Source organism: Bos indicus x Bos taurus, chromosome 15 (genome assembly GCF_003369695.1).
Source record: "Bos indicus x Bos taurus breed Angus x Brahman F1 hybrid chromosome 15, Bos_hybrid_MaternalHap_v2.0, whole genome shotgun sequence".
NCBI lineage: Eukaryota > Metazoa > Chordata > Mammalia > Artiodactyla > Bovidae > Bos > Bos indicus x Bos taurus.
Window position 1 is genome coordinate 20,390,666 of NC_040090.1, and position 20,944 is coordinate 20,411,609.

The window sequence follows — 20,944 nt, forward strand, 5'->3', positions numbered from 1 at the left end:
CCATTAAATAGGCAATTGTTCCACAGATTAATAAGGAAAAAGACTCAGATAATAATCAAAACAAGAAAGAGAACATAAACTGCAGAACAGAGGAGACTGAAAACTTTTGAGGAAACACTATGTACAATTTTATAACAACAAATTTTAAAATCTAAATTAGAGAAATCATTTTACTAGAAAATAAATAAATAAACTGACCCAGATAGATCAAACTATCAGGAAAAAACTGTTAAGTCCCAGATGTATTCTTAGAAAGTTCCACCAAATCCCAGTTATATATAGCAAACTTTTTCAAATTTAAACAAATATAAAAGCTTTCCTAATTTAATTTATAAGGTTAGCAAATTCCTGAAAACAAAAGTGAACAAAAACACTATACACTAATCCCATTTATGAATCTAGGTGTAAAGATCCCAAACAAAATACTAGCAACTTAAATCCTACAATGGACTAAAGTGATTCATCATGACCAAGCAGAGTTCATGGCAGAAATTTTAAAAAGGAGGTTCAGCATTAGGAAATCAAGTAACAGATTAATGTGGGAAGAAAGAAGGCAGATTTTTCAGAAGAAACTCAAAAAAGCATCTGACAAAATTTAATGCTTACTGTTAATGGGAAAAAAAAATAACTTTAAGAACTTCAAAAGAGAAGGACATTTTCTTAAAGAGTACAGTACATTAGAAACTGACAAATAATTTCCAACACTATGTATTTTACTAAATATCAAGGAGAAGGCTGGGATGCTTGCCATCATTAAACAACAGAGGCCTGAGCCAATAAGATAAATTACCCCCACAGAAAGAGAAAGATAAACTACCGTTATTTTTAGAAGATACAATTATCTATTTAAAAATGCAAGAGAATCAGGTGGAAAAACTGTCAAAATAAAAATTCAACAAAAAGGCCAAGACTTCCCAGGATAAGAAAAGAATCCCCGGTCCAGGAAGATTCCACATGCCATGGGGCAACTAAGCCCCTGCACCACAATTACTGAGTCCCTGCTCTAGAGCCCGCGAGCCACAACTACTGAAGCCCATGTGCCTAGAGCCCATGCTTTGCAGGGAGAAGCCACCACGCTGAGAAGACCACGTACCACAACTAAGAGCAGCCCCCAGCTCACTGCAACTAGAGAGAGCCATGCGCAGCAACAAAAATGCAGTAAAACCAAAAATATAATAAATAGATAAAATAAATTTAAACAAAAATACCAAACGCACTGAAGACATGAAAATCAACCAATGCCATACATTATCAGTAACTAATGAGAACAGTATCATGAAAATTGTATTTAAAATACTAAAAAAATACTATTAAGACTATAATATAGATTATCTATGTGGAAAAATGGTAAGATATTAAAAGACGTAAGATCTGAGTAAGTAGAACAACATTACATTCCATAAGTGGATGAGAAGACAGTATAGTAAAGATAACAATTCTCCCTTAAAATTAATTATGAATTCAATGTAATCACAATCAAAACACTCAAGGGGCTTCTATTGGCCCATTATAGAACAGTTTGAGGATCAGAAATAACGACTGTAATTTGTAAGACAATAAATTTTTAAAAATTCATGAAAGGTTTCTGGTGCCAACTAAGATCAAGTAAGTCCATTAGATCTACTTATTACAACTAAATCCGCTGGAGAAAACATAAAACGGAACTACCAGAAAACTATGAAAAGTTGGTAACTACAGGCAGATTGGGAAGGGAAGGCCAAATTGAAATAACAATCTTTATATAGAGAAAGATGTTTCCTCATTTTCTTTCCTCTCATCACCTGGCAGGTCTAGAGGGTGGCCCCTATGCAGAACTATATAGGACACAGATAACAAAACTCCCAAGAAAATCCATCTTTTTGGACAGAGGAGTGGGAAAAGGAGACCCATGCAAGGTGAGAGTATGTGGAGGCTATGCCATTTCTTTTTTCTTCTCTTTCTCTTTCCCAGCCCTGCCCCAAAGGCAACCAAAGTCACAGAGCTGCAACACAGAAGCAGTAAACCCAACATCGTAAACCTGGACAAAACTCCTGTCTTTTTGGAGAACCAGAGGAACCTGGATGGGCCACGAGCTCCTATGGCATGAAGAGTAGAAAATGTTGTATGTCAATTATATCTCAATAAAGCTGAGGGACAATGTGTAGGAAAATTACCTGTTCTTTTTTTCCCTCCTCTCTCATTGCACTGCCCCAGAGGCAGTCCCAGTTACACAGAATCATAGTAAAGCATGGGCAGTTTTTAAAAAGTCCAAGGAAAATCCCAGCTTTCCAGTCCAAATGACTAGGAAAGGAAACCCTGGGAGTGGGGCATGTAGGGAAATTCCCAGAGAAGAGAGATTTGAAGAGTGGTATCCTCTAATTCTGGACATGAACCCACACAAATCCTAGTTTTATGCTTAAACTGCAAATATGCAGAAGAGACCCAAACTAGTACAGCCAAGTCTTTGAGACCTAAACTATAACAAAGTCTACCGTGCATCCAAGTTTCAGACTAACTGCTGAGTCAGATCCAAAGAAGCAGAGCAAAGGCTTTCAAAATTGAACTAACATCAGACCACCACTCAAAGGTGAGACAGAACTTAAGGTCTGACTGCTTGCTAAAACAAAGCAAACCAATATTCTCCAGAAGATTTTAACAAAATCCAGAATCTTACAGTATTGTATTCAAAATGTTCAGGATACAATTCAAGATTGCTCAATATATAAAGAACCAGAAAAATGTGACCAATTTTCAAAGGGGAAAGATAACGACCAGATGCCACTCTAAGGTGACTCAGATGTTTAAGTTATCAAAGACTCGAAGACAGCTATCATAACCATGCTCCCTGAGGTAAGATAAACATATTTTTGAAATGAATGGAGATATGTAAGTTCTCGGCAGAGAAACTGGAACTAGAAAAAAAAAACAAATACAAATTTTAGAGTTGAAAAGAATATTTGAAAATATATGAAATAAAAAATACTCCCTGGGTAGACTCAGTAGTGAATTGAGAAGGTGAAAAAGTCAAAGAACTTGAAGATAGACCAATAGAAATGATAAAATCTGAAGAACAGAGAGGAAGAAAAGATTGAAAAAAATAAACAGAAACTCAGGAACCTGAGGAAAAATATAAAAATATTTTACTTTCATGTCACTGGAGTCCAATAAGGAAAGAGAGTTTGGTGCACAAAAAAGAATGCCTGCAAACTTCTCAAATTTGGGAAAAGATACACATTTTACAGATTCAAAAAGCTCAGTAAACTCCAAACAGGATGAACCTTATCCAGAGAAATAATTACACGACTGAAAGTCAAAGAAAAAGTTTTAAAAATGGAATACTTCTTTGGGCTGAAAGGAAATGATATCAGAGGGAAACATGGAGTATGAGGAATAAAGGAAGTACAAGAGCAATTATAAATATCTGGGTAAATACAATAGACTATTTTGTTCCTATTAAATTATTTAGAGTATGTATGATGGTTGTAAGCAAAAATTATTTCTCTATCAGGGCTTTCACCAGGACAAATATATATAAAAGCAAAGGTAAAGAGAGCTCTATGGTTTTTAGGTTTTGGCATTTTCTGTAGTAAAAATATTAACTAAGTGGATTGTAATCAGTACGTCAACCACTAAAAACATAACATGAAAAGATACAGCCAAAAAAAAAAAACAAAAACAAAAAAAAACCCAGAGATAAATTTTAAAATAGTAAAGAGTTCAAATAATTTTTTAAAGATAGGAAAGAGACAGGAACAAAAACAAAGAGGGAAAACAGGAAACAATGAAAGATTGAACTATATTAATAATTATATTAAATGTAAATGGTCTAAACAAACTAATTGAAAGACAGATTACGAGATTAGCGTTTTAAAAAATGACAAAATTGAACTATGTACTGTCTACAAAATACTCACATTAAACATAATGCCACAGATAGGTCAAAGAATGGAAAAAGATATATGCAGCCCATCAAAAGAAACCTAGAGTGGCTATAATAACAAAGCAGACTTCAGAATAAGGATTATTACCAAGGATAAAGAAGGATATATATATATAATATATATATATTATATATATATAAGGATATATATATAATATACTGATAAAAGGGTCAATTCACTAAGGCTTAACGATCCTAAATTTGTACACATCTAAAAACAGAGCTCAAAATACACAAAGCAGTAACTGATAGAAACGAAAAACAAAACAGACAAGTCCACAAATATATTTGGAAACACGGGAAATGCTCTCTCAGTAATTGACAGACCAAGTAAACAGATAATCAGTAATGAGATGAAAAATCTGAACAACACTAACAACCAACTTGCTTTAACTGAAATTTATACAACAATCCACAAAACGGCAAAATGCAATTTTCTTTTAAAGTACACTGGGACATTAATCAAAATCAGCCATATTTTGGGCAATAAATTTAACCTTAACAGATTTAAAAGAACTGAAATTATACAAAGCAGAAATCAATAAAGGACAAGTGTCTGGAAAATCCCCAAATATCTGAAAAATTTGAAATATGATTCTAAATAACTCATGGACCAAAAAGAAAGCACCAAAAGAAATTTGAAAAACTTGAAAGAAAAAAAGCAAATAATAAAAATAAAATTTGTGGGATATAGCTAAGCAGGGCTTAGAGAGAAGTTCGTAACATTAAGTGCTTAGAGCAGAAAAGAATGGAGAAGGAAATGGCAACCTACTCTAGTACTCTTGCCTGGAAAACCCCATGGACAGAGGAGCCTGGTAGGCTGTCGTCTATGGGGTCGCAGAGAGTCAGACACGACTCAAGTGACTTAGCGGTAGCAGCAGCAGCAGAAAAAAATAGAGGGGACATCCCTCTCGGTCCAGTGGTTAAGACTTCACCTTCCAATACAACAGGTGTGGGTTTGACACCTAGTTGGGGAGCTGAGATCCCACATGCCTCAGGGCCAAAAACCCAAAACATAAACAGAAGCAATTTTGTAACAAATTCTAAAGACTTTAAAAATGATCCTCATCAAAAAAATCTTTTTTAAAAAAGAAGAGAAGTCTCAAACCAACAATTTAGGCTTCTGCCATATGAAAATAGACAAAAATAGAGCATAATAAACTAAAATCAAACTGAAAAAGGAATTAATGAAAATAGCAGAAATCAATAAAACTGTCAACAAAGGAGAAAAATCAATGAAACTAAATGCTTTTTCTGCCGTCATTTTCTCCATAGACAACCCTATGGAATCTCATTTTTTAAGAATCTATTGGTTTTTTTTTTTTTGGCTGCATTGCAGGATCTTGGCTACTCGACCAGAGGGTGAACCTGTGCTCCCTGCCTCCCTGCAGGGGAAGCCGGAGTCTTAACTACTGGTTCAGTTCAGTCAGTCTCTCAGTCATGAACTACTCTTTGCGACCCCATGAACCACAGCATGCCAGGCTTCCCTGTCCATCACCAACTCCCGGAGTCCACCCAAACCCATGTCCATTGAGTCGGTGATGCCATCCAACCATCTGGACTGCCCAGGAATTCCCATTTAAAAAATATTTAAATAAGTTGTGCAAATTTAAGATCAACATATAAAGTTTAACTGAATTTTTATAATGTGCTGCTGCTAAATCACATCAGTTGTGTCCGACTCTGTGTGACTCCACAGACAGCAGCCCCCAGGCTCCTCCATCCATGGGATTCTCCAGGCAAGAGTACTGAAGTGGGTTGCCATTGCCTTCTCCAAATTAATTATGAGGCAATTGATTAAGGGTTTCCCGGTAACTCAGATGGTAAAGAAACCACCTGCAATGCGAGTTCAATCCCTGCGTTGGGATGATCCCCTGTAGAAGGAAATGGCAATCCACTCCAGTATTCTTGCCTGGAGAATCCCCATGGACAGAGGACCCTGGTAGGCTACAGTCCATGGGACTGAAAGATTAAGCACACAGTGGTATGGCAATTAAGACAGTGTCACACTGATCAAAGTATAAAAATGTAGATCAGTGTGACAGAATTGAGAGTCCAGAAATAGATTCATACAAATACGGTCAGTGGGCTTCCCTTTGGCTCAGCTGGTAAAGAATCCGTCTGCAATACGGGAGACCTGGGTTCAATCCCTGGGTTGGGAAGATCCCCTGGAGAAGGGAAAGGCTACCCATTCCAGTATTCTGACTTGGAGAATTCCATGGACTGTACAGTCCATGGGGGTCACAAAGAGTTGGACATGACTGAAGGACCCAAAACCTACATAATTTAAAAAACAAGACAAACATGGTCAGCTGACTTTTGACAAAGATGTGAAAAGCAATCAATGGAGAAAGGACTGTCTTTTCAACAAATGTGTTGGAAAAGCTGGATGTCCATGTGCAAAACTTCAACCCATACCTCACATTTTATACCACCATCCCCCAAATTAAAAGGGATCCTAGGGGAGCCTGGCGGGCTGCCGTCTATGGGGTCGCACAGAGTCAGACACGACTGAAGCGACTTAGCAGCAGCAGCAGCAGCAGACCTAAATACAAAATGCAAAACTTTAAAATTCCTAGAAGAAATCAAGAGAAAATTTTTGTGACTATGGGTTAGGCAAAGGTTTCTTAGGATACAAAAAGCACAAAGCATAAAAGGAAAAACGGATAAGTCAGAACTTGTTGAAATTTAAAACTTTTGCCCTTTAGAAAGATTTAAGACCTGTGGGAATTTAGAGGATATGAGCACTAATTCTGCCAGGACTTAACTTTCACAAAGTGATTTTGAAGAGGGTCTTCAAGGAGAACAAAAAGTATCTACTGGACTAAAAAACTGAGGAGGACCCAGGGAGAGAAAAACCTGTTCAAAAGGAGCTTGATTCTGAAAGGCGCTCACAGGTCCAAGGAACAATGAGAAACTCATGTGTCACAGAAGAGGGGAAGTGGCAAGAGTGAGCAAAGAGTGAAACGTGGAAAGGGAGAATTTTTACACATTATTTTAATTTTTTTCCATGGAGCACCAAGAAGTATTTCAAAAGCAGGGAATTAATAACTGATTTAAGAATTCCATGGGCAGAGGAGCCTGGCGGGCTATAGTCCATGGAGTCGCAAAGAATTGGACACGACTGAGCAACTAAAAAAAGCAAGAGAGTCCCAGAAAAACATCTATTTCTGCTTTATTGACTATGCCAAAGCCTTTGACTGTGTGGATCACAAGAAACTGTGGAAAATTCTGAAAGAGATGGGAATACCAGACCACCTGACCTGCCTCTTGAGAAATCTGTATGCAGGTCAGGAAGCAACAGTTAGAACTGGACATGGAACAACAGACTGGTTCCAAATAGGAAAAGGAGTACGTCAAGGCTGGATATTGTCACCCTGCTTATTTAACTTCTATGCAGAGTATATCATGAGAAACGCTGGACTGGAAGAGACACAAGCTGGAATCAAGATTGCCGGGAGAAATATCAATAACCTCAGATACGTAGATGACACCACCCTTATGGGAGAAAGTGAAGAGGAACTCAGAAGCCTCTTGATGAAGGTAAAAGTGGAGAGTGAAAAAGTTGGCTTAAAGCTCAACATTGAGAAAACGAAGATCATGGCATCCGGTCCCATCACTTCATGGGAAATAGATGGGGAAACAGTGGAAACAGTGTCAGACTTTATTTTTCTGGGCTCCAAAATCACTGCAGATGGTGACTGCAGCCATGAAATTAAAAGACGTTTACTCCTTGGAAGGAAAGTTATGACCAACCTAAATAGCATATTCAGAAGCAGAGACATTCCTTTGCCAACAAAGGTCCGTCTAGTCAAGGCTATGGTTTTTCCAGTGGTCATGTACGGATGTGATAGTTGGACTGTGAAGAAAGCTGAGCGCCGAAGAATTGATGCTTTTGAACTGTGGTGTTGGAGAAGACTCTTGAGAGTCCCTTGGACTGCAAGGAGATCCAACCAGTCCATTCTGAAGGAGATCAGCCCTGGGATTTCTTTGGAGGGAATGATGCTAAAGCTGAAACTCCAGTACTTTGGCCACCTCATGCGAAGAGCTGACTCATTGGAAAAGACTCTGATGCTGGGAGGGATTGAGGGCAGGAGGAGAAGGGGACGCCAGAGGATGAGATGGCTAGATGGCATCACTGACTTGATGGACTTGAGTCTGAGTCAACTCCGGGAGTTTGCAATGGACAGGGATGCCTGGCGTGCTGCGATTCATGGAGTCGCAAAGAGTTGGACACGACTGAGTGACTGAACGAACTGACTCTTCTTTTTTATAAAGATAAATGTGATCACAATATGGAAGATGGACTGGTGCAGAGACTGGTGGGAAGGATTCTAATGAGAAATCTGTTGCAATAGGCCCAAGCAAGAGATGATGAGTCCTCACAGAAGAGGAGGCAACGCATAAAGGGAGAACTTCAAAGATCTATTAATAAGCATCAGGTTGATGGTGGTGGTTTTAACTAAAAATGAGATAGTAAGAGTCGTCTAGAAAAAACTAGTTCTAGATTCATGTTTTATAACAGAGATTATAAAAGATTTGCTCTAAGAACATAAGAGGGAACATAACAGTAATTGCAAAGTATTCTGAATTGAGGGAGAAGAATGTAAAACCTTACTGTGATTAGCCACATCTGTTATGTTCTGACTTTAGCAATAATTTTCCAGTATGCTAATTTCCCTGTATAACAAAATGAGAATTCTTCAGAAATGTTTTAGCAGACTTAAAACTTTTGCTGACAAATGTATTAGCGGACATTTACATTAATAGATTATTTGGGATATCGGCTGTTTCATATCACTTTATTAGTTAAAAAGGTGGTCAAATCTGTAGAGAAGCTGAAAAGTACATCACAAAACAAGGTTTAACTCTCTATTCATACAAAAGCAGTAGGCAGGATTACAGGTGTTAGAACCAGATAAACCTGAGTATGATTTAAACCTGAATATGGATTCCAACTCTGCCATTTACTAATTGTATGGGCCCGGACAATTCATTTAGTCTGTTATATCATCTGTATATTGAAGATAACAAAGCACATCTCACGATACTGCTAATAGTTCCTGGCACAGAGGATTTTTTACTTAGCATGTTCTTTAAAACAATAACTTCTATACTGCTTGACAATTGTTTACATAAGACAATGCTTCTCAAAACAGTTCCTTAAAATGCTCCCTTAACTACAGAGAAAAGTGAAACACACACCTAAGGATCTGGGCATATAGTATGAAACCAGTGCAAAATTTTTAAAGTTTTGACTTAATTATATTAATCTGCATGCTGCACACAAAATAACCAATTTAATAGCAAAATGTTAATTTTTTAGGTAAAATTAGCATACAAAGAAAATATGCCAGTTTATATATAACAACATGGCCCTCAATATAATGTCCCATATCCATGAGCCACTTCAAGATGTCTCAGACTAGAAAAATCTGGACAGTGCACCATGTAAACTATGCTGCATGTGATACAAAGCTGAACAAAACCCAGAACTACCCAGGCTAAAACTCAGAACTTTCCTAGAGGCAAGGAACGTTAAAAAATAAGTCTAAGATATCTGCCTAAGCATTCTGTCTTGGGAAACCGTAGACTTGCTTCAAGCTAAGAAAGCATAAAACTTGTTCCAGAGCCAGAAAAAAAAAACCAGAAAGCCATAATTATGAACTTCAAATTTAAAACTTTACCTGTTTTCTTCTTTTTATCAGAAGTAGCGTCTGAAGTATTTAAGGTAGTAGAGCTGCTTTTGTAAATATCATGACTGCATACCCCAGGATCATCTTCATCAGAAGAAAGTGAAGATAAATGTTCCAAGTTTTTAAGTTCATTATCAAGTTTTTCTGATGGACTGTTAGCCCCAGCCTCAGACACTAAAGGAGTGGGTGTCGCAGCTGCAGTCTTTGGAAGTGGTGGGGGACAAAATGTACGAACGGTCTGTGTTCCTGGTCGCCTAGTCCTGTTAGGCATTCTCACAGCAAGAGTGGAAAACTGCTGTTTGGGCCCAGATTTCAGAAAATCTAAGAAAGAGGCAATAAATCCAGTTTTGACTTCTGGTTGTTTTTCCTCTACTTCTTTGATCTTCTGTCTCATTTTTTCTTGATGCTGATAACCATCATGGCAGCTTTCTGAGGAAGGGGGAGTATACGGCAAATATATATCTGTTCCCCTTGGATTCTGGCGTTTGCCTTGGGCAGGTCTTTTCAGCTGTTTCTGATGACTGTTGTCTTCCTCTTTAGTGTGCCCTTTTCCTTTAGTTTTCTTCTTCTGGAGGTTAAAATGCATTAAATCTTGGTTTTCCTCTTCAATCTTGACACTGACTGCCTCCCCAGGCTGGGCCATGGCCAACACTGCAAGTGTATTCCTAGAGGAGTTCACCGACACACCACTGTCATCACCGCCTAAAGCGAATTCACTCTCCGATGTAGCACTCTCTCCACTTATGCTTCTACTACTAGAAACGAATTCTTGATTTCTGTTGTTATTTAATGTACTATCAACAGCAACTTCACTGTCTTCTTCAGGTTCATGACTGGTTGCAGACTGTTTCTTGAATGGACCAGAACTTTGCTCCTGCACTTCATGACCTGGTCCGACCACTGGTGAAGTTACTTTAGAAGCTTTATTTTGACCAGGTACTTCAACATGTTGTTGATCAAGAGTCATCTTTGACTGAAGAGTAGGTACTGGTGAAAGGTTTACAGTAACTTGATTTCCATTTAAGGAAATATCATTTATATTTGGTGGCTTTCCTACCGTAACTGCTATGGAGTTAAAATCTGATGTCACATGCCCGACATCCAATGACTGCTGAAAATGAGATTTAGAATCACCATCTTCAACAGCAGGAATGGTTTCATTTGAAGTTGACTTGGAGAAATCAGAAGGTGTGACCCCACAAGCTGCTGCTGTAGCTGCTAAGATATCATCTACGTTTGATAAAATATTTCTCTCATCACTGAGGAGCATAGCCTCTGGGAAACATATTGATCCAAGAGAAACAAAATGATTCTTTGAATCATGTTGAGTTGTTTCACTAAAATGACCCTTTGTTGTCAGATGTTGCTGTAATGGTTTTGAAGAGTCAGAAAGGTCCATTTTCATAATTTCAGAATTTTGAGGATGGAGTTGCTGCTGAGAATGTTCACCATTGCTCCGAATAATATGACCATCCATTTGAAGGAAAGGATGCACTATTTGTTGAGGACTCTGAACACGCTGTACTTGTAAAGATGTCTTTATTTGTCCTAAACTTGCCTGCAGTATTGACTGCTGAAGAATTTGTAGATCACAGGCAGAATCTAAAAGGACCTGTGTATTAGGAAGAGATGCCTGATGGCCATGCCCTAAAGCATTGTTTGGAATTTGAATCTGAGATGAGGCATTAATTATTTGATCATGCTGCTCCTGGACCTTGGCTTCATGTACCTTCTGTATAAGAGAATGCTGCTGGTTTAGGTCTTTAGTATTCAACCGTATTTGCGGAGTTTGCATTAAATTAGTTGTCTTCTTAATATCAAGGGTTGCAGAACTATTGACTTGGCCAATTTGTTGGTTAAGTTGTGTCATTGAACCAACTATGTTTTCTTCTTTTTTAGACCCTTGTAGAGCAATACCAACCACCTGATCTTCAAGACAGGAATTACTTCTGATTATGCTCTGAGAATATCGGTCATCTGCCTTTGATACCTTATAAGCTGACTCTGGAACGTTCATTTCCCCATCAGACAGCCTTGAGGTTGATGACTCAAGAGATACTTGTGGCTGTAATACCTGTAACTCTTGCATTGGAAAATCATCCTCTTGTTTTGAAGACGTATAAACACTTGAGTCAAGTTTTCTTTCAGCATAAGACTTTGGATCAGGGGAAGGTAGGTTATTCTGTAAGGTCTGACAGTGAGTTGAGGTCGCAAAAGATGATGACTGGACAGCAGGCAAAAACTTTTGGGACTGGGGAGATGATGACCCTTGGGTCTGAGCATTTTGGGAAGAATGCATAGAAATAAAATTTTGAGTTGGACTAGCATCTGGCACATTCTGAGCCCGAGAGGCAGAAGAGTAAGAAAGAGAAGGGGCTGTTAACGTGAGGGACTGACCTGAAGCATAGCTTTCTGAAGGACTAACAACTGACAAAACTTGTGACTGAGATGAAAAACTAACCTGTGTCTGGCTAACTGGTGATAAACCCTGAGAATGACCAGATGCATAACTCTGAGACTGGCTATCTGAAGACGGATCTCTTGTTGGAGCAGGGTAATTCTCATTTGTAACCGAAGACAACACCTCTTGCTGATTAGAAGAATAATTAAGTGTTGAATTTTCAGAGGTTATAGTCTGAGACGAGCCAGAGAAAGTCAATGTTTTATACAAGGATGGCAACTTCTCAACTTTGCTGGACCTATAAACCTGTGAATGAACAATAGATGGCACATTATGCGGCTGTACTAAACCATAGTTTTGAGACTGACTAACTGATAAAAGGCTTGGTAGCTGCGCTGTAGAATAAATTTGTGCTTGGCCTGATATTACAGAACTCTGGTTATGTAAAGGTTTGGAATAGCTTAGTGTTTGCACAGGAGGAATTATACTTGGAGGTTTGGGGGACTTGGTTGATGCTAGTGGTTGTTTTGTAGAACAGCTTTTTACTTTTGCAGTAGGATACCCTGACGATGGAATTGCAGATGAATAGGACTGAGCAAGTTCCACTGAGACCTGGGAGGGCTTCTGTTGCAATCCTCCATTGCTCACCTGAGTAGACTCTCCAATTGGGCTACAGGATAAAGATGACTGCCTGCTTGTTTCCTGAAAATTAACCCCACTTGCATTTGATAGATAACTGTGTAAGGAATGCTGTGAACCAGTCAGTTGTGCCTGAATAGACTGGGTACCTGAAGGCCGCTGATGGTGTTTAATAACACTACATTCTCGGAGAAGAGCTCTTTCAATGGAAGCAGTAGAACTAGTAAAGAGAGTTGAACCGTAGGCTTGAGGAGTTTGCTGGGCTCCACCAAGTGCTGAAGGCAACAAACTAAACTGAGGTTGTAAAAGATGGGGTGCAGACTCTTGAGCTGAGCGGTACGTTGAAGACTGAGGTGGTATGCTGTTACTTATCACAGAACTGCCCAGGCGCTCAAATGTCAAAGCAGTTGGAACAGTTCCCTGGGAAGTCTTGATTTGAAGCAAAGGATCATGAGAACTTAAAATTCCATTTGATGTAGTGTTAAAAGTTGAATCCTGAAGCACCAAAGGTGAGGTGGTAGCAAAGTTTCTATTGCTGAAGGTGGCAGGATGCTGATAAGCAGGGAGGGCAGGGGATGGAAGCGTTCCAGTGGTTGGCAAAGGTCCAGTAACAAACAGCTCAGTTGGTGCTGAGGAATGCATACCTGTGAAAAGAAAACAAATACACTTATGCAGTTATAGCACAAACACTTCTATCTGTTCTCATAATACAGACTTGTAAAACTTACATAACCTTTAATCCACCAAAATCTCTTTAAAACTGAGAACTCTGACAAATTAGTTCTGCATAGATTCTAAAAAATACATTTCAAAATAGCTAGTTTTTATAAGGCAAAAACAAAACCACAAAGGTATCAGCAATTCATTTCTATTATTGTTATATAAACATGAGATTATACATATAGTCAGATAAATCATTTGAAACTTACAAAAATACTAAATATATATATATCATCTCTAGTGATTACTTTACCCTGACATTCCCATGCAAAACACCAATGAACAAACTAAAATGTTCATAACATTAAAACTGAAACCAAATTCCCTACATTTAATGTAATAAATGTATCTAAAACTAATAGTGAGGTTAACACTGCAAAGTTTCTTTCATCAAAATACATGTATTTTTAAAAAATCCTTGCATTTCAAGTTTTGATTTCCTATGAACAACTTCCAATAACAATAGATGCATGCTTATACAAAAAGCTGATCAGAAATTAATGAAGTACTGTCAAGAAGAGATTGTTAACATTTCAGGATAGCAGTTTAGCCACTTACAGCCAAAGTAAAACCATGTATACCTTTTATGGTCCAAAAGCTCCTATAGAAATTTAGATCTATGGAAATTTACCCTATGGAAATAAGTGGACACAAAGATTCAAACAAGATACTCAGGACAGTTATTGTGAATAACAGGTAGAAACAACCTAAATGTCCATCAACAGGAGACTGGTAAAATAATTATGGCATATCCTAATAATACTGCTGCTATAACACTGCTTAGGCGAAAATACAAAAAAAGTTTTGATGCACAAAGGTATCAATAAAGAGTAACCACTATTAACTCTTCTCTAAAAAGCAGGACTATGTTAGGAACTAACACTTTTCATTGTATATACCTTTTAATTGTTTCTTTTTGTTCTTAATTTATTTATTTTTGACTGTGCTGGGTCTTCGTTGCTGTGTGGGCTTTTCTCTAGCTGCGGGGAGCGAGGGCTACTCTCTAGTTGCCGTGCGTGGGCTTCTCATTGTGGTGGCTCCTCTCGGTGTGGAGCACAGGCTCTAGGGTTCCTGGGCTTCAGCAGTTGTGGCTCCCAGGCTCTAAAGCACAGGCTCAACAGTCGTGGCTCTCGGGCTTATTTGCTCTGCGGCATGTGGGATCTTCCCAGATCAGGGAGCAAACCCATGTCTCCTGCATTGGCAGGCAGATTCTTTACCACCAAGCCACCGGGGAAGCCCTAATTGTTTCCATTTCTTAAATTTTTATGTTGGAGCAAAACTGATTAGCAATGTTGTGTTAGTTTCAGGAGTATAGCAAAGTGATTCAGTTGTACATGTACCTATTCGTTTTCAAATTCTTTTCCCATTTAGGTTATTTCAGAATATTGAGCACCATTCCCTGCACTGTATGGTAGGTCCTTCCTGGTTATCTATTTTAAATACAGCAGTGTGTACATGCCAATCCCAAATTCCCAATTTATCCACCCCCACCGCCGCCACGCTTTTCCCCTGTAACGGTAAGTTCAATCTCTAAGTCTATTTACATATTTTTTTAGTGAGTTTCCATTAAAATTTTTTTTTCCCCCATTTTGAAAAAATAGAGGGGAAAAGGTTCTCTGGCCCTTTTCAAAAATATTCTTCTTTCATTTCTTTCCATTAAATGTCAAAAAAGTGGGAATTCCCTGGTGGTCCAATAGTTTGGACTCGATCTTTCATTGCTGGGGCCCAGGTTTAACTGATCGAGGAGCTAAGGTCCCAGAAGACAGGCAGCAATCAAGAGTATTACAACTCAAGGACAGAAAACATCTAGTTACTCTTGAAACAATAAATAATGCTTAGAATTAACTAAATATATGTAATGTAAAATTATTCCAAGAAGCAATAAATAAAGCTATTGTATTTTTTAATTTTTAAAAAAAAATAGTTTTATGCCATACTAACACATTGTTTCTTTAGAAGCAGAAGTTTCTCCGACATACTGAAAAGACAGCTGTATTAATGGAATCTACATCAGAATAATAAAATATTTCCAATAGCTATTACTTAAAAGTATAGTTTTTAAGATGAAATCTTAAAAAAAAAACTAATCTGTCATCCTGCAAAAAATAAAAATATACACAAACAATTTCAAGGGGTAACAGAAAAATGAAATAAGAAAAATAAAATAGAAAAGCACATAATATAATAACATCAATTTGTGCTAGCTTTTATTAAAGAATGACTTATTCCATTCACTTAAGGATAACTTTCCTAACTCATGACGAAATCAGTTCTAAGGTTGCTTTTTACTCTACCACCTATCCAGTCTGAAGGCACTAAAACAGAACTTAATCTTTCACCAACTTCCCCCAAAAAGATAAACATGTAAAGTGATAGGTGTGTTAATTAACCAGATGGAGGAATTCTTCCACAATGCAAACATGTACCAAATTACTACAATGTACACTGTAAATATCTTACAAGTTTATATGTCAATTATACCTCTATAAAGGTAAAATGGGGGATAAGGAAAAGAAATTTAATCTTTTCTTCTCTCAAGTAAATAAGTGACTACTTAAATTGCCAGGTAAAAACTTTGTATCTAGGATTTACCTTTTAACAATTACCTACCTTCTTCAACTTGTTAGTTGTCAACAGAGTGCTAAAACTGAATTTCTGCTAGTAACAATTTCTTGAATTTTATCCACTTTAAAATAGTGAAAAATTCCAGGTTTTAAAGTTCACTGGAAAATCAATAATTAACACCACTCTCAGCCACACTACCATCATGACAAGACTATAAAAAGTGAATTTTTAGCAGTATTTCTATAGGACTTAAAAATTCTGAAAACAAAGAATCACCTGTCTGCCAGGATGGGGCCCTGAATTGTGGTAAAAGTGTAGTTCCTGAAGAAGCAGCCTGAGCAGTTCGGGATTCAACAGCAGAGAGAAAATTCATCACTGAAGATTCTTTTGTGTTAGTGCTGGCATTGTTCACACTAGTATCAAATATTCCAGAAAGACCTACATTTGAAGATAAAATGTATCCCAAAGTAAAAATATATATTAACATAAAAGGATATTCCTGATGCTATTTTTAAAAGGAATCTCTGAAATTTGAGGCCCAAAGTGCTACAACCCTAAACTGCTTCATTTTGAATTGCAAACAAGTATTAATTTGCTTAAGCATAGTTATAATTTAAAATCTATAGAGATGCGGGGGGGGGGAAAAAAAATTTCCCTACTAATTAACTATATAACTATTTCCTATTAGTAAAAGACAAAGCTTTTAATCTCATTTTCATTCTAACATTTCCCATGGAACCATTCTGTCCTATACACTTTCATAACCCAACATGTGAAAGTTGATTTTCCTTCTTATTCACTAAATGCACCCAGATTCAGGGTATATTTCACAGCAGAATTTTTACCAGTTGGCTGAGGTGTGGCAGCATATCCAGGAAGCTGATGAGAGGCTGCAAAAGTCTGTCTCTGAAGGAGGTCTGTTTCAGAGTTTGAGGGATGTCCTTCTTCATAGCTTAAACTAGAGGATAAAAAAAATAAATGACAAAAAACACACGGCTCAAACCAGATGATCAAAAGAATTCTAGGAAGGCAATTATCAAAAGAAGCATACATCTTTCACTAAATTCCTGACCTATATATCAAGAGATCAAACATGGTCTCATAACACTGTCAAAATGCAGGGGAAATTATTGAAGACATACTAGGAAGAAAAAATGATACATTGTATTTTTCTTAATTTAACTTTATCTCCAACAAAGTCCTTTTAGGGGAAGAGATAATAACATGGCACAGTGGGAAAAGCAACAAATATCCTGGAAAATAGGAGAGCTGAATTCACTGTCCAGGAGCCACTACTGGCTTACCATATGATTTCAGTAAGTGACTCTATTACTGTCAGACTCATTTCTTCACCTGTATGAATAAGGGACCCAGACAAGATAATCTCTAAAGTCCCTCTAACATTCTCTGGAATATCAGATAGTTCAAATGAATTGGTAATTAACACTATTTCCCAGTAACTCTCCTCGAAAATTTCAAGCTTATACATTTTGAGAGTAATTCAGAATAAGGTATTTTTCTCCCCTTGATTTTTATTTTGAATATTTTAAACCCACAGAAAAACTGAAATAGAACTAGGAATAATCTATATACCTGTCACTTAAGATTTGAAGACTGCTAACATTTTGTTATACTTGTTTTATCTTTATAAACAACACATATGCTTTTCTTTTAATCTACCTGAAAATAGCTTGCAGATGTCATGAAACTGTATCCTTAAATAATTCAGTGGTATCTCCTAGGAATAGGCCATTCAGCTACATAACCAAATATCATTACCAGACTTGAAGAAAATTTAATGCTGTCACTATTGCATGTGATTAACACAGAGGTCATATTCCAATTTCCCTCAGTTATCAAAATGTTTACAATTTTAAAGCTCTTTGTAGGATGCAATCAAAATTCAAGATTATATTTGTTTATGTCTCTACATTTAGAATAGTGTCTCCACTCTGCCCCTAATTCCAGATCCCTTTTGCCTTGACTTCATGACATGGGTTTTTTTTATTTTGAGGAATCCAAGTCAGTTGAATGTACTTGAAATGTATTTGTACTATCCCAAATACCAGATTTGTCTGACTGCTTCTTCATGAGAAGTACATAAAGATGCTTTGTAATTATCGTTGCATCTCATGAGGACACATATACTCTCAGTTTGTCTCATTACTGGAGATGTTAAACTTGAAGTGGTTAAGGTGCTGTCAGACCTCTGAATGTAGTTATTTCTTCTCTTCAAAATTAATATACAATTGGGAGGTGTTAACTTTTAAGCCACTGTCAATACCTTGTCCCAACAGCTAATGGTTTCAGACACCAACTGTTCATGATCTTTAATTATTGTACTGGAGATTAGAAACAGCAGTGCTCTAATTACAGTACTTTCAATATTTAAAAGTTAGCATTCTTCTATAAAAACGAGCATTTCCCCCTTTTCTCTCGCTTATCTATATAAACACATACATAATATATAAATGCATACTAATATATTTTTCAATGTGTATGTATTATACTTAAAAATATATCATCATCATGATATTCAATTTGTCCCCTCAATCTTGCTTCCTTTTCACATGTCCTCCATGGTGCTGACACACTCTTACCTTCCAGCACAAGATGTTTCAGGTTCATCTTGCTTTTTTAAATTCTGTACCAGACATGAAGTCAACCGTTTCTGGAAGTCTTTTAGTGGGCAATGAGATTTTGAAACCAAGATCTGTGTGTCAAGTATATTCAATGCCTGAGGTGTCATTGCTTTTAGGCCCCTTAAGTGGACAAAGCTAAGAAATATATGTCTTTTTAAAATGATGAGTGCATAATGACAACTTCAACTCAAATCCAATATAGCATTCCTCATCTTCCTCCATTTCACACGTATTTTCCTTTTCCTACAGTCGGAATCCCAGTTTACACTCACAGATTTACTCATTAGCTCTATCTGAAAATACTTTAACACAACCTTTACCAAAAACAAAACCATCAAGTATTTGTTCACAATATATTTTTGTCTAAAAATTATGTCCCATTAAGTATACACAGTTAGAATATTGATCCAAAAGTTAAGTAAATTACTTGTATGGCTATGTTATTAATTAGATATATAGGAGTTAGATTTTGCTTTAGTTTGAAGATTCAATTTTAGGATTAATTTAAAATCTATTTTAAACTTTAAAATCAACTTATTAAGGTACAATATAATTTACATACAATAAAGTGCACCTATTTTAAGTGTACAATTCAGTGTGTACACATTTGTTGATAAATGTATACACCAGTATAACCATAATCCCAACCAACTTGTAGAACATTCCCATCACAACAGATGGCTTCTCATGTCCCTTTGCAGTCAATCCATTTTTCATCTCACTCCTGGCCCCAGATAACCACCGAGAAGCCTAATGTTACTAAAATTTAGGCTTGCTTGTCCCAAATCATAGTCTATTCTCTTTTGTACAAGGCTTTTAAAGTTTTCAGCATAATGTTTGAGATTCACTCATGTTGTTGCATACATAAGTAGTTCATTCCTTTTGATTAAACTATCTGAAGATACCACAATTATGTTTATCCGTTCACTTACAGATGAACATGTCGATTGCTTCTAGTTACATGCTACTATGAATAAATCTGCTATGAACATGTGTATGCGAGTCTTTTGGGGGCATGTTTTCCTTCAAGTTAAATACCTAGAAATGGAATTACTGGGTCGTTAGGTAGGTACGTGTACCATTTTACATTAGCATCAGTAATTAATCAACATTACATTTTTGCTTTACATCCTTGTCACGTGATCTTTTCAGTCTTCTTAATTTTAGCCTTTCTAGGTAGGTAAAGTGGTATCTCATTGTGTTTTAATTTGCATTTTCATAATAACTAATGATGAGGAGCATCTTCTCATGTGACTATTCTTTTAGCTTCTCTGGTGAAGTCTGTCCAAATTTTTGGCTGTTTAAAAAAACTGCGTTGTTAGCGATCTTGGGTTTTAAGATGTTTTTAAAATATAGTCTGGATCCATATTGTTAGATATATGCACTGTGAATGTTTTCTTCCAGGTTAAAGTTCTAACCAACTGATTTTACTGTGGTAAGAGCACTTCACACGAGAGCCGCCCACTTAAGTGCACAATGTGGTGCTGTCAACAACGTGCTCCATGTTGTACAGAAGATCTGTTCATGAACGATGAACCTACTCATCTTGCATAACTCAATCTTTGTATCTGTTGAACAAATGGATACTCCTGTCCTCCTCTGACAGGCTCTCATTCCTAACATGTGCAGCCGGGTCGTCCATGAGTCCCGGGCAGATTCCATATGCTATTTGGGCAAGCTGTCTGGCAATGTCCCAGATGACTTCCTCTTGACTCTCAGAATTTCCCAGCAAAGCACAAAGCACTGGAAGGGAAAAAGCTGACATTCTGTAGGCAAAGAGCATGCCCACTTCCAGCAACTCATTGTTTTTTCTTGTGGAGTATAACTCCCTGATATAGATGTACCAAAGGATGTTGGTGGTTTTAAATTTACTCCTCAGTTCCAGGACCTTTGAGTTCTTTTCTGCTTTGGCAATTATGAATGAAGTTGCTAAAAATATATACCTAAGTTTTAGTCTGGATGTTAAGTTTTCATTTCATTTCACTTCACCACTGGAGGGGAATGGCTGAGTTGCTTGGAAACTTGGTTAACCTTAGAGAAACTGCTTTCTACAGTGGCTATACCTTTCTGCATTCCCATCAGTGATGTATGTCTGGTGTAGTTACTCTGCATCCTCAGCAGCACTAAGTATTGTAAGTTCTTTGTTTTCCTTTCCTTAAAAAAATTTTTTACTATTCTAATTGGTATGCAGTGGTACCTCACTGTGATTTCAATTTGTATTTCCTTAATAATTAACAATGATGAGTATCAGAAACCTTCTTTGGTAAACTATCTACTCAACTTATTTTTCTCAAACTTTTTTTGGTTGTTTGTTTTCTTATTAATAAGTTTTAGGAGTTGCCTATATATTCTGGAACCAAAT

General features: G+C 37.1%; 1 protein-coding gene across 4 annotated transcripts in view; it reads right to left on the reverse strand.

Annotated features, from left to right (window-relative positions):
• The window catches only part of QSER1 (glutamine and serine rich 1), an 80,004-nt gene that overhangs the window by 29,811 nt on the left and 29,249 nt on the right, over nt 1-20,944 (reverse strand). For 2 of the 4 annotated variants that reach the window (XM_027562723.1, XM_027562727.1), the window contains exons 2-4: nt 16,786-16,898; nt 16,217-16,378; nt 9,607-13,299 (exon numbers count right to left, since the gene is read on the reverse strand). In XM_027562723.1, the coding sequence (XP_027418524.1) occupies nt 9,607-13,299; nt 16,217-16,313 (3,790 nt within the window). In that variant the 5' untranslated portion in view covers nt 16,314-16,378; nt 16,786-16,898. The remainder of the gene's footprint in view (nt 1-9,606; nt 13,300-16,216; nt 16,379-16,785; nt 16,899-20,944) is intronic. The other 2 variants (XM_027562726.1, XM_027562724.1) reach the window with 2 other exon arrangements.